General features: G+C 54.9%; 1 protein-coding gene across 1 annotated transcript in view; it reads right to left on the bottom strand.

Moving 5' to 3' along the window:
- PCSK7 (proprotein convertase subtilisin/kexin type 7) overlaps nucleotides 1-13,503 on the bottom strand; it is a 56,647-nt gene extending 43,144 nt beyond the window's left edge. The window contains exons 1-5 of the mRNA XM_084611855.1: nucleotides 13,020-13,503; nucleotides 7,056-7,568; nucleotides 6,075-6,209; nucleotides 4,883-5,048; nucleotides 1,459-1,549 (exon numbers count right to left, since the gene is read on the bottom strand). Of these exons, the coding sequence (XP_084467981.1) occupies nucleotides 1,459-1,549; nucleotides 4,883-5,048; nucleotides 6,075-6,209; nucleotides 7,056-7,556 (893 nt within the window). The 5' untranslated portion in view covers nucleotides 7,557-7,568; nucleotides 13,020-13,503. The remainder of the gene's footprint in view (nucleotides 1-1,458; nucleotides 1,550-4,882; nucleotides 5,049-6,074; nucleotides 6,210-7,055; nucleotides 7,569-13,019) is intronic.
- Between the last annotated feature and the right edge of the window lie 2,607 nt (nucleotides 13,504-16,110).

The raw sequence follows: 16,110 nt of genomic DNA on the forward strand, positions 1-16,110 counted from the left end.
CTTTCAGCCATCTGGGAGCTGAGCATACGGCACTTTCCCATCCATCTGAGGGGGCCCCAGGCCGTCGGAACCTGCCCTCATGTTCACACCACGCTCCGGGTCTGATTCCAAGGGAGGGAAGGTTTGATTTTGGGAAAGGTTATTCTCCCCAGACACTCCAGCTCACAATGCACCTCCCACGCAGGGTGCCTCTGGGCTCCAGTTTCCCCTTTGTAAGCCTCACCCTCACACAAGGCTGGGTGTCACAGGGGGGCCGGTCTACACCTGTCTGGAAGCTGGCTGATTAAGAATAGGTCAAGCCGCCTTAACTGGGTTTACCCCACAGCTCTAACTGGTTTCACAGTCAGTTTAGTTGGAGCAATTTTAAAATCTCCCAGTGGACAGGCCCAGAGACGGACTCCCATCCAGGAGCACCGAGTACGGTGTACTTCAGCCTTCAACAGCACCGATATGTCTATTAGGAACAATAAAGTCATAGCCACACCTCTGAAATATGATGGGCTGCAAACCTCCACCTGGCTCAACTGTGCAGGACTCCTGGCAAGGCAGGCTGGGGCAGGAGACGCTTGGAAAGCTTGATTCCAAAAGATATGCAGGCCCAAGCCCATGTCCCCATGGCCAGCTCCTGCCTTCCTTCCAGACAGGCCCTTGCTGAGAACACACAGACCCTGGCCCCCGCCACGGCGGCTGTGTTTGTGGTGTGGACTCTTCTGCCGCCAGGAGGAAACATACCACATGGCTTCATTAAAGCTCAGCCCCCGGGACACCAGGGCAAGCCTCCCAGTGCAGCGCTAAGAGCCCCCTGGCGCTTTCCGCGGGGTCCCAGGTCCAAAGCCCAGGACAGGACTGGGAGGACAGAAGTGTGGGCTAGCACTCAGAGCAACGCACTGGAAGCCAGAGCGCCAGAATTCTGCCATTCAGTTCCCATCCTCCCAGCAGGGATAGCAATGCCAACCCATCTCATGGGAGGCTCCAGGGGCTTCACTGGGGCCTTCAAAGCCTTTTAATGAAAGGTGCCAGAGATCTGCAAAGTGCTCTTGCATCTCTCCGGGTATCCCCATCTCCTGAGCCAGACACCAGGAGAATCTCTCGCCTCCGGCCCCAAACAGCTGGTGCGTCCCCAGACTGGCCGTTCCTTCCAGCAGACATTATCCCACCGAGCAAAGGGAGCAACCTCTCTTGAGCATTTTAATCTCGTTTAAATGCGAGCACAGAAAGGGGAAAGATGCTACGGGTTTTGATGCTCACGGCCGAGCTGCTCCTTAGAAGCGGAAGAGAGGGAAGGGAGCTGGTGTGGAGGGAGAGGGGCAGCAGCCCTGTAACACTCAGACAACCACCGCTCTGATTTTGCCAGAACATCCCGGGAAGGTAGCCCAGCACCGGGCTCTGCACCACTCATGCTAAGGGGAGTTGTACCATATGTTTTGGCAGGACCTTAGCACGGAGCTCTGGGCTCACCTGCAGCTGTAGATGTCATTGATCTGATAGTGCTTGTTGAAAGCGATAGCCTCCATGCTATCTGTGAGGGGCCCATCCAGGACTCGGATGCCTGCACAACAAAGGACAATTAGCGTTACTGTAATGGATGTAGGGTGAACCAACTCCTCAGCAGGTTCCCAGCAGGGACATCTATGGGCCCAGCATCAGGCCAAACTGGTTCGTTTGTGCCAGGACCAAGACAGTAACCGGAGATGGATTCCCTGGACTCAGGCTAGAGCTTGAGTCAAGCCACACAGAGGCTCATTCTGGGCTAGTGAATGGAAAGCCCAAGCCTCCCATTTACAAACTGTCAGAGCCCCTCACACCCGGGCAAGGAGAGGCAGATAAGGAGTCAGCCAGTGAAACACGAGGGGCTGCTGGAAGCAGTGTCAGGTCACTGGGGTGATTTGCACGTCTCTGCTCTAAACTTGGGAGCTGGAGTGGGAGGATGGGGAAGGGAGGCAAAGGGATGAGAGAAGGGGAAAGGGTGGGTCAGAAGAGACAGAAGGCCAAAGTCTTGACCTCCTGGGGTATGTCCACACTGGAGTTGGGAGTAAGCTGTGGAGACAGACTCACACCAGCTCGTCTTACAAACTCAATCCGCACCTCCCCCCGCCCAGCTCAGGTGGCTAGCCCGAGCCTTCACCAGTGCTGTAACAGCAACACGGCTATCTTTCGCATGCTAGCGTGAGTCCCGCTGCCACAAGTCTGTCTACACAGGCTGGGAGGCTCGATTCCAGCTGCAGCACAGATGTGCCCTTGGGGTCCCCAAATAGACCCTGGTGCTTTTCACTAGGACTGAGGCATCCTGGCCAAATTCCAATTCAGACAATTCTATTCTGCCTCCCCAGGCCCCCTACAGCCTCAGCTGGAGACAGAATTTTTTTTTAGTCACCTGTCCTAAATTGCTGTGCTGTGCACTGTTAAACAGCTGATGCGTTCCACCCCAGACCCAGCTGTAATGCAGCAGTGGGCGAAACAATCCCATTACGTATAGGTTGCTAAGTATTTAGGGATCCGTTATGGCAGAAGCGGATATGTATCTGCTCAATATATTATTAATTAGAAAGGCTTCGAAGTTGCAGAACTACCAGATTTCTGTGATCGAGACACTGAGTATTTGACAGTACAGTAACCCCGCCTCCAGAGGCTAGATTATAAACAAATGAAAGCTTAAATGGGACTCATGTTTTCAGGGAACCAAACAGTCGATAGTCAAACGGTTTTGCATCATAGTTTACGTGAGCAAACAATGTTACAAATGGAAACCATGCATACGCCTGAGTTAAAATCTCTACCACAGAGGAAACACCCACCAGTTTCTGCTCCAGGCCGGTGCAGCACAAGTGCCTTGTTTACCTTCACAGTGGAACAGTCCCTGCCCCAGTGCCAAAGAAGTCGAATGAAGGCAGCACTGGCCCTGCACCACTCCCAGCTGTCTGAGATCGGCCGGCTTGCACCAAGCCATGTGTGGTCTCAGGACTGCAAGTGAAGGCCTGGCAGAGGGAGACATCCTCTGTCCCGCCCCTTAGCCAGAGGCTGCTCTGCCTGGTTCCTGCATTGCTTGAGCTGTACCCAATTCACAGACTCAGGGGCAGGTTCAGATTATGGTTTGATCGCTCTTATCAAGCACAGATTCTTCACTCAGTTTATTCCTCAGGAATTTGTTTAGAGTGCAGCTGGCTTTCCCCTCTTCCTCCCCTCCAACCCATGGTCATTTGATGGTAACACTGTGTATCGTTCAATTTGCTATGCTCTTGAGTTAGAGAACAAAATCTGGCTGCTGGCACCCAATTTAATTACTATAGTGACATTCTGCACATCTATAGCACCTTCCATCCACAGATTTACCTCAACACATGGGAGAGACATTCATTTATGCTCTCACCTCCTCTGCAAGGGACAGAGCTTCATTTCTCCAGTGGGGAAACTGAGGCACGGAGAAAAGATGTGTCTTGCCTGAGGTCACCCTGGCAGAGTTGGGATTAGATCCGCCCTATGCCCAGCCCCATGGTTTAAACCACAAGCCCATCCTTCGTGTTGCACTCTGCTAAATAAACTCCACTTTCCAATGGCAATAACCAAAATCTCCAAGCCAGGGAGGAGCCGGGCAGGTACACACTACAGAGGGGTCATACAGCAGTGCACACTTACTGAGGGGCTGTGCAGGAAAAGCCATGGGCAGGGGGAACTGCTCCAAGAAACAGAACAAATTAACCGGGCAGGAGCACGACTGCATTTTAGTCTCCTCTTTCGGTTCCGTTTTACTTGCGCAGTGTACGGTCTCCGTGGCTGTACCCCGCACCCCAAGAATGCTGGCTAGTGCTAACCTACTGCAGCTCATGGGACATTCGGGTTCATTCTAAGGAGAACGGCACCATCTGCTGGACAGAGTGAAAACACAGGACTATTAAGTTCCTAGGCATCCACTGGGTGTGTGTGTGCAGCAATAAAACACCTGTGGCTGTCCCATACCAGCTGACTTGGGCTCACGGCTTGGACTGCAGGGCTATAAAACTTCAGCGGAGAGCCCGGGCTCTGGGACCCTCCCCCGTTGCGGGTCTAAATCCTCTCCCTGAAATCAACGGGCGTCACGGTGGTTTCAGCACCTACTAAAACCAAAGGGTAAAGCCAGCAGGAACCGGCTCCCTGGTTTTGCACAGAACGGAGTGCAGCCACGCCTGCGCACATCATGTCTGCGAAGACGAAGGGCTAGGTGAACAACAAGGTCTGCAGGGATGGGACACCGCTTCACTTCACTGGAATCACAAGGTATGGAAAGGATTCTGGGAACCAAACTGCTTGGCACCAGAGTGCATGTTTATCCAAGACTCATTTCAGTCGAAGCAGGAAGCTTTTGGCTCAGTTTGTGAATGGAAAGCACCGATGGCCAGTGCAAGATCCACCAGCCAGCCTCTCGCATGTGGAGTGGGGAGTCTCACGCTATGGAGACACTGGGGCCCAGCCACTTTCAGAGCTGAACAGAAACCAGACTTTCTCCAAACCACAGGGCGTGTCAGTTGCCCTGTCCCATCACACTGGCTTCCTGGACACCTGCATGAGGCCATAAGTGCACAAGGCCATAGCGTCGCTGTTTGGGAAGCTCCCTTGCTGCCTACAATGTCGACCTAACTTACATGTGCAGGGAATAGCTGTTCTAGCAATACAGAAATGGGTCCAAGCCAACCCACAACATCCAAACCCCCCAACACACGGGGGGAAATGAGATACCCCTGGCATTTCCCTTGCAAAAATGCCGACTAACTCACCAACCGGATTCAAACAGCTTGGCACGGGAGCAAAGCCAACACACGCCAATCAAACCACCCCACTAGACAAGGGGACAATACACAGCAGAGAGGACTGAAAAAGGCACCGAACTCAGCATACAAAGGTGGCATACCTGCAATGCGGCTGCCGTAGGCAACTCCCACGGCACAGATGCCGTTGTTTGGGACAGCTGCGATTTCACCAGCGCACCGGGTCCCATGGTGGTTCCCGTTTTCTGCGTCAGGGCGGGGCATAGGGTCGGGGTCATTGGAGTTCAAATCATAGCTGCCTTCAGGGCTCTGAAACAGACCAACAACTGCAGCTTAGAGGTCTCCTTTCTTTGGAGAAAACAGATTTAATACCACATTAGCAGGCCTGGAAAGCATAAGCTGAAAGCTTAAAGAATGCAGAGGCAGGGGTCCATGTGGGTTAGTCACCAAACCCCATTATGTATCACTGTGGAAGGATATTAGCAGAACCAGCACTGGTGTCCTGATGGGCAGTGGAATGGTAAAGTCAAATGTAATGACATTTTAGCATCTAGAAAAGATGTCCTCCTCCCCATCCCAGCCAGTTCACAGCATACCCAGGATTCCCGGACAGTGACATTCACCTCTCCCCATGTAGCTGCTCTCTGCCCAGCCTGCCAGTAGAGACAGGGAACGTTTGCAGCACCCAAAGCCAGAGGCACCTCAGCCAACAGAAACAATTGCAAACAAAGGCAAAGTGCCCTCATTTCACCCTGGAGCAGGGGTGGAGAAGGGAGCAAACATGACCCCCACCTCTCCTTCCACAAGCGAGGGAAAGCTCCTTCCCAGTGAGCAGCCCTGGCTTTGCCTCTCTGCTTAAGGGAGCAGCTTGTAAGAGCTCCAGGTGGGCACCTCCGATACTCATGCCCTATGGCGAGCAGCTGGCTCGCCTGGCACAGCAGGCCCCAGACATCTGCTGCTCACTAGCAGTCTGTGCAGTGTTCATGTAGCCTCCTGCACACAAGAGACACACGCCAGGCCAGCCAGCTACTGCCACCAGAGAGCAGGAGCCTCTGGTTCCAAGCCCCGTCTCCCCCATTCCAGTGACGGGGAGGGACTGCGGGAGAGGACTTGCACCAACGGCACACGAGACACCGCCAGGGGGATTAAGTGGTGCTGCTGCTAATGGGCCCTGAGTCCTGTGAACAGCCATGCGGCTGCCACAATGGAGCTACCAGGCGAAGAGTTTCATGTCTGGGTTGTACCTAGGCAGCCACTTGCTTTAGGCGATTGGCTGCTCTTATCTCAGACCCAGCTGGGGCATCCCACTCCAGAGCCAGGCTGTGGGGTACTCACGTAATTTGGCTGTATATCTTGGATGGTGTGCTCCACGCCATCATCCACGACCACGACGGTCACGCCGCGGCCTGTCACGTTCCGCTCCCACACGCCCGTCACGTTGATATCCTTTCCCGGGGTCCTCCGATTGTTCTAAGCGCCGGCAGAAAGAAGGAGAGGTGAGCAACAGCAGAGCCGGGGCAGCGGCTGGGGAAGGAGGGTCAGAGCACACAGGGATCTTGGCTCCCAGGCAGATTACAGGAGCATTTGCTCTCAGTCATTGCTTAGGGGAGGGCATGAAGCTGATGGCTGGGAGTGCAAGAAGCCTTGTGACAGAGTCTGACTTTCAGAGACGATGAGCACCTAAAGCTCCCAATGGCCAGCTGGAGCTGAGGGTGCCTGGCACTCCCAAATCAATCAACAAAATCAGGCCTTAAACTGGTACCTATCCCCTGCAGCAGCAGGAGGGCTTGGGAACTTCCATACCAGTGTGAAATGCAGGACATTTTCCCGGCACAATGCTTTGTCTGGCCTCTGCTCAGGTTCGTGTTCTTTCTGCCACCTCCCTGTTCCAGTAAGAACCAGGACAGGTCAGTTTCCCACTCTCCCGGCCCAGTTGATTTCAAGTGAGCATGCCGCTGGTGAAAGGTGCTAGATCACCAGCCCTGGGAGCTGGAAGTACAGCCCAGAGAGAGGCAGGGCATTCCCCTGCCCTAGGGGAACCACCTCCAAGGATGGGACAGGAGCTCGCTGCCCTATCTGCCAAGCATGCCAGCCAGGGACCCAGCCAGGGACCCAGCCAGGGCAGCGGTTTGGCGGCACGATCACTTGTGCGCTGGGAACTGGGCCAAACAGTTCCTTTGTTTCTCGGAGTAACGAAAGAAATCCCTTCCGATCTCCAAGAGGCCGCTTTCCCTCCCCCGTTTCCAGGCGAATCCCAGGGCTCACCCTGCTGGCACAGCGAGATCCCACAACCACTCGCACAGGAAGGACACTCACCAGATGCCACTGATGGGGGAACTCGGGGTCATTAAAGTGCAGGCTGCGTTTGGAGCGCTTCAGAAGCTTCTGCTCAGAGTGCCACCGCACGCGGCCATGCTGTGCAAGAAAAGCCTCCACCCATCTCCTTATTGCCTCAGGTCCCCGTTCTGTCTGGTCATTCGGGCGGTGGGTGAAGAGGTATCGGCCCTTTAACTCCCCGATCCGGCCCAGGTTCACCAGGCCTCCCGTCCTGGCCAGTTCGTCTGCCTGTTGCTCCAGCTCCTCCTCTTGGGAGGCCAGCCCCTCCGGCACATGCAAGTGCACGGCCCAGGTTAACTCTCCAGAGCCTTGCGCCATCTCCTGGGTTTTAGCCCCAGGATCGAGTTCTGAACCCTGTGCAAGTCCATTTGGCCCTAGCAAGGGAGTCCAGGCTGCAGTCAGCCAAAGGCACGTGTGGACACACAGGGTGGCCTCCATGACAGCACTCCATAATGGCGCCTTCCTCCTCCAATGCGGCATCAGACAAGCGGGCTGCAGAGGGCAAAGACGGAGAGTGAGAGTCCTTCACACGACCAGGCTGGGCTTGGGGGCTTCACCCCCAAGCACATAACTGAACATCCTCTGGACCAGAAAGCCCCACATCCCTCCGAGAAGCTCGCCCTTAAAACGAAGCCAGGACTCTGCAGAACTCTTTGGTACAGCAAGGGCAGCACCAGGCTTCTTTGTGTGCTGACTGTCATGGAGTTAGTTGCCTTTCCAATAATGTTAGAATTGGAATTGAATATGCCACACCCAACCTAGGAGAAAATATCCTGTCATCTGGCAGCCATGAACCCATTGTGGGCGAGTGAAATTACTGCCTGCCAGACAAACTGCTGACTTGTCTCCTGGGATCACTGACCATTGGGCAGATTCAACCCGAGGCTCAACAGGGAAAAAAGTCTCCAGCCTTGGGTTTCCTTTTGAATGCCGTTGAGTGGCAGAACAAAAGGACAGTTTGCCTGATTGTTTCCTCCTCTGGCTCTGCTCAGACAGCTGTGCCCCAGCCTACAGGGAAGAGGCATGAGGCTAACAATATAAAGCTACACAGAAACAAAACATTACAACACCTCTATATTCACATCAGATGGACACATCTGAGATCCAGATCCTTCTTGGAAAGTCTCCTTAAACATATTCCTAGCCTGTCCCCAGCAGAAGGAACCCACTGCTTTCCTCTCTGTGATCCGACTCTCACCTGCTCGTAACTTGAGGCCACATTTCAAACTCCACAACCAAGGATCTGACTTTGGGTTTCGGTGGCATGTTGCACTGAAAGCCAGTCCCACTTCATGCAGGAGTGAGAATATTCATACCCTCCAGCCCCGCCCGCCTCTGACCCCATCATGTGCCTGGACTAGTGCATTAATAGTCACTGGAGCTCTGTGATACTTCACCTCACCAGCAGTTTAATTGTTAACGATTACACAAGAGCTTTCCCCCTACTCAGTTTACAAGCATGTGAAATACGTCAGTGGGGTGCAATTCCTGTCAGACACCATCAGCAACTAATGCTCATGATGGGTAAAGGATCAGGGAACAGGAAGGGAGGGGCAATTAAAAAAAAATCACAACCTATTGTGAAAAGGGAACATGAATGACTGTAACTGGCTTTTGGCTCATTAAAAAGTGTAATGGAGATAAGAGATCTCACACAAATGAATTGTCAACACTTAGTTTCAAGGGTGAACAAATCATAGAATATCAGGGTTGGAAGGGACCTCAGGAGGTCATCTAGTCCAACCCCCAGCTCAAAGCAGGACCAATCCCCAATTTTTGGCCCAGATCCCTAAATGGTCCCCTCAAGGATTGAACTCACAACCCTGGGTTTAGCAGGCCAGTGTTCAAACCACTGAGCTATCCCTCCCCCCATGAGACAGATAGGCTGCTAGATGGTAACATTCCATTGTCCACTGCATTCCCGTATCGCCATTATGAAGTGATGCACCACAAGCCAGGATCCAGAAGACTATCTGCCGATTGCAGGGGAGAGGGGGGTTTCCGTAGTGGCATGATGTTGCTGGAGACCAAAGCCAACCTGCTCACTGAAATATTACACTAAGTGGCTGAGTCAGAAAAGGTCACACAAGTTCACGGTTCATCTGCCTTTTCCAAGTGCTCCTTTTAAGCTCCAGGAGGCACAGACTCTGCACAAGCAGACCACTGTCAAAAACAAACAAAAAAGAACAAAAGAACAGCTATACTGCCTAGTCCAATATACCCTGTCTTCCGGCAGCAGCCAATGCCAGGTGCTCCAGAGAGAATGAACAGAACAGGGCAATCATCAACGGATTCATCCCCTAAAAGAACAGGAGGACTTGTGGCACCTTAGAGACTAACCAATTTGTCTGAGCATGAGCTTTCGTGAGCTACAGCTCATTTCATCGGATGCTCAAATAAATTGGTTAGTCTCTAAGGTGCCACAAGTCCTCCTTTTCTTTTTGCGAATACAAACTAACACGGCTGTTACTTTGATTCATCCCCTGTTGCCCCTGCCCATCTTGACTAATAGCCATTGAAGGACCTATTCTCCAAGAACTTACCTAGTTCTTTTTGGAACCCTGTTATAGTTTTGGCCTTCACAACATCCCCTGGCAATGAGTTCCTGTGGTTGACTGTGTGTTGTGTGAAATAGTACTTCCTTATATTTGTTTTAAACCTGCTGCCTATTAATTCCATTGGGTGACCCCTGGTTCTTGTGTTATGTATCCTGCCCTCAGCTTCCCTTTCCATCTCAAATCTTTCAGATCCATGTCCAGTATTTCCCATTAGCACACTGAGTGACAAAAACACAATCACGCTGCAGACACAACTCCAAACCAACCCACTGGGTCAGATCAGGGGGCTAGAGCAGTGGTTCCCAAACTTGTTCCACCGCTTGTGCAGGGAAAGCCCCTGGCGGGCCGGGCTGTTTACCTGCCACGTCCGCAGATTCGGCCGATTGTGGCTGCCAGTGGCTGCAGTTCGCTGCTCCAGGCCAATGGGAGCTGCTGGAAGCGGCGCAGGCCGAGGGACTTACTGGCCACTGCTTCCAGCAGCTCCCATTGGCCTGGAGCAGCAAACCGCGGCCACTGGGAGTCGCGATCGGCCGAACCCACCGACGTGATAGGTGAACAAACCAGTCTGGCCCGGCAGGGGCTTTCCCTGCACAAGCGGTGGAACAAGTTTGGGAACCACTGGGTCAGGGAATAGAACTGGGTTTCTTTCCCAGCTCTGCCATGGACACTGTTCCAACAAGGGTTTTAGTAAGGTTTGAATTTGTTCAGTAATTAAAGAGCCCTCAGAAGTCAACTTGACTGGATATATTAAATAATTAGTTAATTAGACAACACATAACAGAAAGAGAGTAGATAGCACAGTCTGTGAGAACCAGCCCTACAACTGGCCACTTTTAGTCCATTTCCAGACTTTGTTGTATTTCATTAATTTTCAACTGCATAATCACTAACTGCTGCTTACTCATTTTTTGATTCCTGTCTACTGCAATTAGGACATTGCTTGCTCAATCGAAACAGTAGGGCTCTGTGTCAAAGGTTATTTTTGTGAACAGTTTTAGCAAATCAGTAACTTCCCACTTTTTAAAAGTTTCTGCAAGGCACAATAGCTGTCTTGTGAGCCAAAGTATCAGTTACACTCAATAGTCACTTCTCCTCAGTTTACCCAACTATAAAATGGGGATATTTATCCACCCTATAAAGATTTTTGAGGCTTAATTAACTTCTATGAAATGCTCCTTGACTGCACTTAGAAAATACAGAATATTCTTAGTAAATGGTTAACTGAGGCAGTAACAGCTTCACTTTGAAACTCACTCACTAACGTCCAAGTGGACAGGACATGCACAGAACTAATAACATGAATGTTCCTCTGAATTGACAGGCCTCAAGTTTTACTTATTATTTACCCTCTATTAAATGGTTTGTTTGAAGCAAAGCTATAGTTATGCCAGGAAAGCACTTGCATGATCTACCCTTGAGTTGTTCACACAGTATGTTTGAAAAGTCCATGCATGTAGCTCTTTATGCATACCCACTTGCAAGAATTACAGTGTTCATGTTTTCTAGTGCCTTGCGTATAATTGACAATCAGAAGTACCCCCATGAAAGTCTGTATAAGCATATTCACGACCTCTGGCAGCCCTAAAGACTTCACTATTAGGACTTATCTACAGACAGAAGTTGTACTCATTTAACTGAAGTGGTTGAGTACCAGCCTTTAGTTCAATTAGTGCAACTTCTGTGTGTAGACACACCCTTAGAGTCATTATTCCAAAGAAGTATCATTGCATTTCTGTCATGCTCAGTGTTAGTCATGGGCCCTATTTATCTTGGTTCACACTCTGTTCTGTTCTAACCTGTAGGGTTTTGTAGTGCAGGTTAGAAAAGGAAAACAACTCAGAGCAGGAAGACCTGGGGGTGATTTAACCAGCAACATCTGCTTGCTCAGCACCTAGAATGCCTTTAAATTCTATGACTCCATGACACTCAAGAAAATCAAACAGGCCTAGATGTTGGGAGACGGAAACATGCCAAGAGCTGGGGAGCATGAGAACAAAGTATGAACAGCTCAGAAAGTGGTAGATAGTAGTTGGAGGAAATGTATTGCAGATTACAACTGCTAACTCAGCATATGGGATGCCTTTAGCCAGGTTTCTATCCTACTTCATCCTGAGATCTACCCTACCCCAAACAGGGTATTTTTATATGACTGATCTCCTCTAAGGAGGAAACTGATAGCTGTAAATTTCTGAACACACCAGCTGCTAAAACCTTCAAAGTTTCCCCACTTCCTGAAGAGATAGGGTGGTGTTGAAATAGAGAAAACAAGCAGCTAAAGACAGACCACCTGATAAAACTACACAAAGGCCGCTGAATAATCATATTTACAATAAGTATCAGGGGGTAGCTGTGTTAGTCTGTATCCACAAAACCAACAAGGAGTCCAGTGGCACCTTAAAGACTAACAGATTTATTTGAGCATAAGCTTTCGTGGGTAAAAACCCCACTTCTTCAGATGCATCTGAAGAAGTGGGGTTTTTACCTGAAGAATTGGGGTTTTTACCCACAAAAGCTTATGCTCAAATAAATAACATAATTACGATAGATAACATTTTGATTTTCTATAAGACCTTATTCTCAGATGATCCCAAGGTATTTTACACACAGTAATCATTGTTCGCAAGTCTCATTCCTGACTCATGTGGGGGAAAGGAGGCACAGGGAAGTTAAGTCACACAGCCACATCAGTGGCAGAGCAGGATAGCAACCCAGAAACTGTGACTCCCAACTGAGTGTCAGGCTATTGGACAGTACTAGTCTCCTGGCTCTTTGCGTGCCCAAGATATTCAGGGATATATGAAAGTTCAGCAGAAGTGTCTTTGTCCAGCCCCCAGCAAACGGGACAGGATTAGCCCCTTCAGAAGAGGGTACAGTTTGCACTTTCCCAGAACCTCCTCCTAAACACATGGGAAGAGAGAGCTATTGGGGGACTGGAGGAGGAGGGGAGTCGGATAAATAACTCCTTTAAGGGAAGAATGAAATGCTGTCATTCTCCAGGACAAGGGACCCCTAACTCCCTTGCTCCCTTTTCCCCTGGCTTCCTCTGCTGGGCCCCCTACCGGACTCTGTCCCCACTCTAAGCTCTCTCTGCCCACTTCTTTCCTTTCCTCTCACCTTATGCCCGCCCCATGCTGCCCCCCTGCCCAGCTCCCTGACCCCGAGCCTCCCGCCTCGCCTCATTCCTGCTTTCGATTTAGTCCCTTTCCTGTGCCCGGAAACTGCCCCTGCCCCCCACTGCTCTGCCCCCCAACTGCCCCTGCAGCGCACCCCCTCAACTCCCCTGCCCCCCACTGCTCTGCCCCCCAACTGCCCCTGCCCCCATTGCCCCTGCAGCGCACCCCCCAGCTGCCCCTTGCTCTGCACCCCAGCTCCCCGCAGCCCTCACCGTGCAGGGAGCCTCATGGATCGGGGCGGCCCGGGGCGCTCTCGGTCCCTCCCGGCTCCGGCGGCTGGTCGCCCCGTGCAGCCCGCACCGGCCCCAGGATACAGTGTAGCCGATGACAGGTGCGTCACGTCCGCCCGTCCCGGGAACCCGCCCCCAGCTGCGCCGCGCCGGCCGGCCCCCGCTGCAGGGCCGGGGGCTCCGGGAGGGGTCCTGGGGGCCCCGCTCCCCTGCAGCGCCCCCGGGGCTGGCTCCAGGACCCACGTGGCCAGCGTGTAGCGCCCGCGGGCTTCGTTCTCGGGCCGCTGGGCGGGGCTCGCGCTGGTGGCTCTCTGGGGCCTGCAGCCACTGCCCCTGTTGGGGGGCCAGGGGCTGGGTGGGACCAGCTCCGGCGACTCTGGGGGGCACCCCTGGGAGGGACGGTGCAGCACCCTGTGGGGCTCCCCGGGCCCCTTGTAAGCCCTGGGCCCAGGCGCTCTCCACCCAGGGTGGCCAGTTGTGGTGGCTGTATTCCTGGAGGTTTCATCCCGAGCTACAGGTTAATCTTTGGTTCCTGGAGACTCCAGGCCAATCCCAGGGGTTGGGAACCCCGGGGCATGGCAGGGCTGTGTCTCCTCTCTCCAGCCCTGCACCCAGGTCACTTTCACTCCCAGCATCTCCCTGGGGCTGGGTACCAGCCCCCCCCCCGGGGACAGGCGCCTGTTTGACAGCAGCTCTCCCCCTAGGCCCTGCAGCTAGAGCAAGGGGCCCACGGGCGAGGGTGTGACCCCCGCCCAGTACCGATCAGTCACCGCGGGGGAAGGGAGTCAGTCTGGGTATTGGTTTGGGCGTGTCCCGCTGTCTCTTGACAAGATCTAATTCCCTGCTGGGGCTTGTGCTGCCCCGTCCTGTGAGCCCCGGGCAGGTTCCCGTGATCAGCTCTGGATGTGGCCGGGTTTGCTGGAAATCCCATGCTTGCAAAGGCGGGATTTCTGTAGAGCTCCCTCCCGGGGCGAGCTCTCTAGGGTCTCTAGCGGGTTACCGGGGCGAGCTCTCTAAGGTCTCTAGCGGGTTCCCGGGGCGAGCTCTCTAGGGTTTCTAGCGGGCTCCCGGGGCGAGCTCTCTAGGGTCTCTAGCAGGTTCCCGGGGAGAGCTCTCTAGGGTCTCTAGCGGGTTCCCGGGGCGAGCTCTCTAGGGTCTCTAGCAGGTTCCCGGGGCGAGCTCTCTGGGGTCTCTAGCGGGCTCCCGGGGCGAGCTCTCTAGGGTCTCTAGCGGGTTCCCGGGGCGAGCTCTCTAGGGTCTCTAGCGGGCTCCCGGGGCGAGCTCTCTAGGGTCTCTAGCGGGCTCCCGGGGCGAGCTCTCTAGGGTTTCTAGCGGGCTCCCGGGGCGAGCTCTCTAGGGTCTCTAGCGGGTTCCCGGGGCGAGCTCTCTAGGGTCTCTAGCGGGTTCCCGGGGCGAGCTCTCTAGGGTCTCTAGCGGGTTCCCGGGGCGAGCTCTCTAGGGTTTCTAGCGGATTCCCGGGGCGAGCTCTCTGGGGTCTCTAGCGGGTTCCCGGGGCGAGCTCTCTGGGGTCTCTAGCGGGCTCCCGGGGCGAGCTCTCTGGGGTCTCTAGCGGGCTCCCGGGGCGAGCTCTCTGGGGTCTCTAGCGGGTTCCCGGGGCGAGCTCTCTGGGGTCTCTAGCGGGTTCCCGGGGCGAGCTCTCTGGGGTCTCTAGCGGGTTCCCGGGGCGAGCTCTCTGGGGTCTCTAGCGGGCTCCCGAGGCGAGCTCTCTGGGGTTTCTAGCGGGTTCCCGGGGCGAGCTCTCTTGGGTCTCTAGCGGGTTCCCGGGGCGAGCTCTCTGGGGTCTCTAGCGGGTTCCCGGGGCGAGCTCTCTGGGGTCTCTAGCGGACTCCCGGGGCGAGCTCTCTGGGGTCTCTAGCGGGTTCCCGGGGCGAGCTCTCTGGGGTCTCTAGCGGGTTCCCGGGGCGAGCTCTCTGGGGTCTCTAGCGGGCTCCCGGGGCGAGCTCTCTGGGGTCTCTAGCAGGTTCCCGGGGCGAGCTCTCTAGGGTTTCTAGCGGGCTCCCGGGGCGAGCTCTCTGGGGTCTCTAGCGGGCTCCCGGGGCGAGCTCTCTAGGGTCTCTAGCGGGCTCCCGGGGCGAGCTCTCTGGGGTCTCTAGCGGGCTCCCGGGGCGAACTCTCTGGGGTCTCTAGCGGGCTCCCGGGGCGAACTCTCTGGGGTCTCTAGCGGGCTCCCGGGGCGAGCTCTCTAGGGTTTCTAGCGGGTTCCCGGGGCGAGCTCTCTAGGGTTTCTAGCGGGTTCCCGGGGCGAGCTCTCTGGGGTCTCTAGCGGGCTCCCGGGGCGAGCTCTCTGGGGTCTCTAGCGGGTTCCCGGGGCGAACTCTCTGGGGTCTCTAGCGGGCTCCCGGGGCAAGCTCTCTAGGGTTTCTAGCGGGTTCCCGGGGCGAGCTCTCTGGGGTCTCTAGCGGGCTCCCGGGGCGAGCTCTCTAGGGTCTCTAGCGGGTTCCCGGGGCGAGCTCTCTAGGTTTTCTAGCGGGTTCCCGGGGCGAGCTCTCTGGGGTCTCTAGCGGGCTCCCGGGGCGAGCTCTCTAGGGTCTCTAGCGGGTTCCCGGGGCGAGCTCTCTGGGGTCTCTAGCGGGCTCCCGGGGCGAGCTCTCTAGGGTCTCTAGCGGGTTCCCGGGGCGAGCTCTCTAGGGTTTCTAGCGGGTTCCCGGGGCGAGCTCTCTGGGGTCTCTAGCGGGCTCCCGGGGCGAGCTCTCTAGGGTCTCTAGCGGGTTCCCGGGGCGAGCTCTCTGGGGTCTCTAGCGGGCTCCCGGGGCGAGCTCTCTAGGGTCTCTAGCGGGTTCCCGGGGCGAACTCTCTGGGGTCTCTAGCGGGTTCCCGGGGCGAACTCTCTGGGGTCTCTAGCGGGCTCCCGGGGCGAGCTCTCTGGGGTCTCTAGCGGGCTCCCGGGGCGAGCTCTCTGGGGTCTCTAGCGGGTTCCCGGGGCGAGCTCTCTGGGGTCTCTAGCGGGTTCCCGGGGCGAACTCTCTGGGGTCTCTAGCGGGCTCCCGGGGCGAGCTCTCTGGGGTCTCTAGCGGCCTCCCGGGGCGAGCTCTCTGGGGTCTCTAGCGGGCTC

Source organism: Lepidochelys olivacea (genome assembly GCF_965140295.1).
Source record: "Lepidochelys olivacea isolate rLepOli2 genome assembly, chromosome: 22".
NCBI lineage: Eukaryota > Metazoa > Chordata > Testudines > Cheloniidae > Lepidochelys > Lepidochelys olivacea.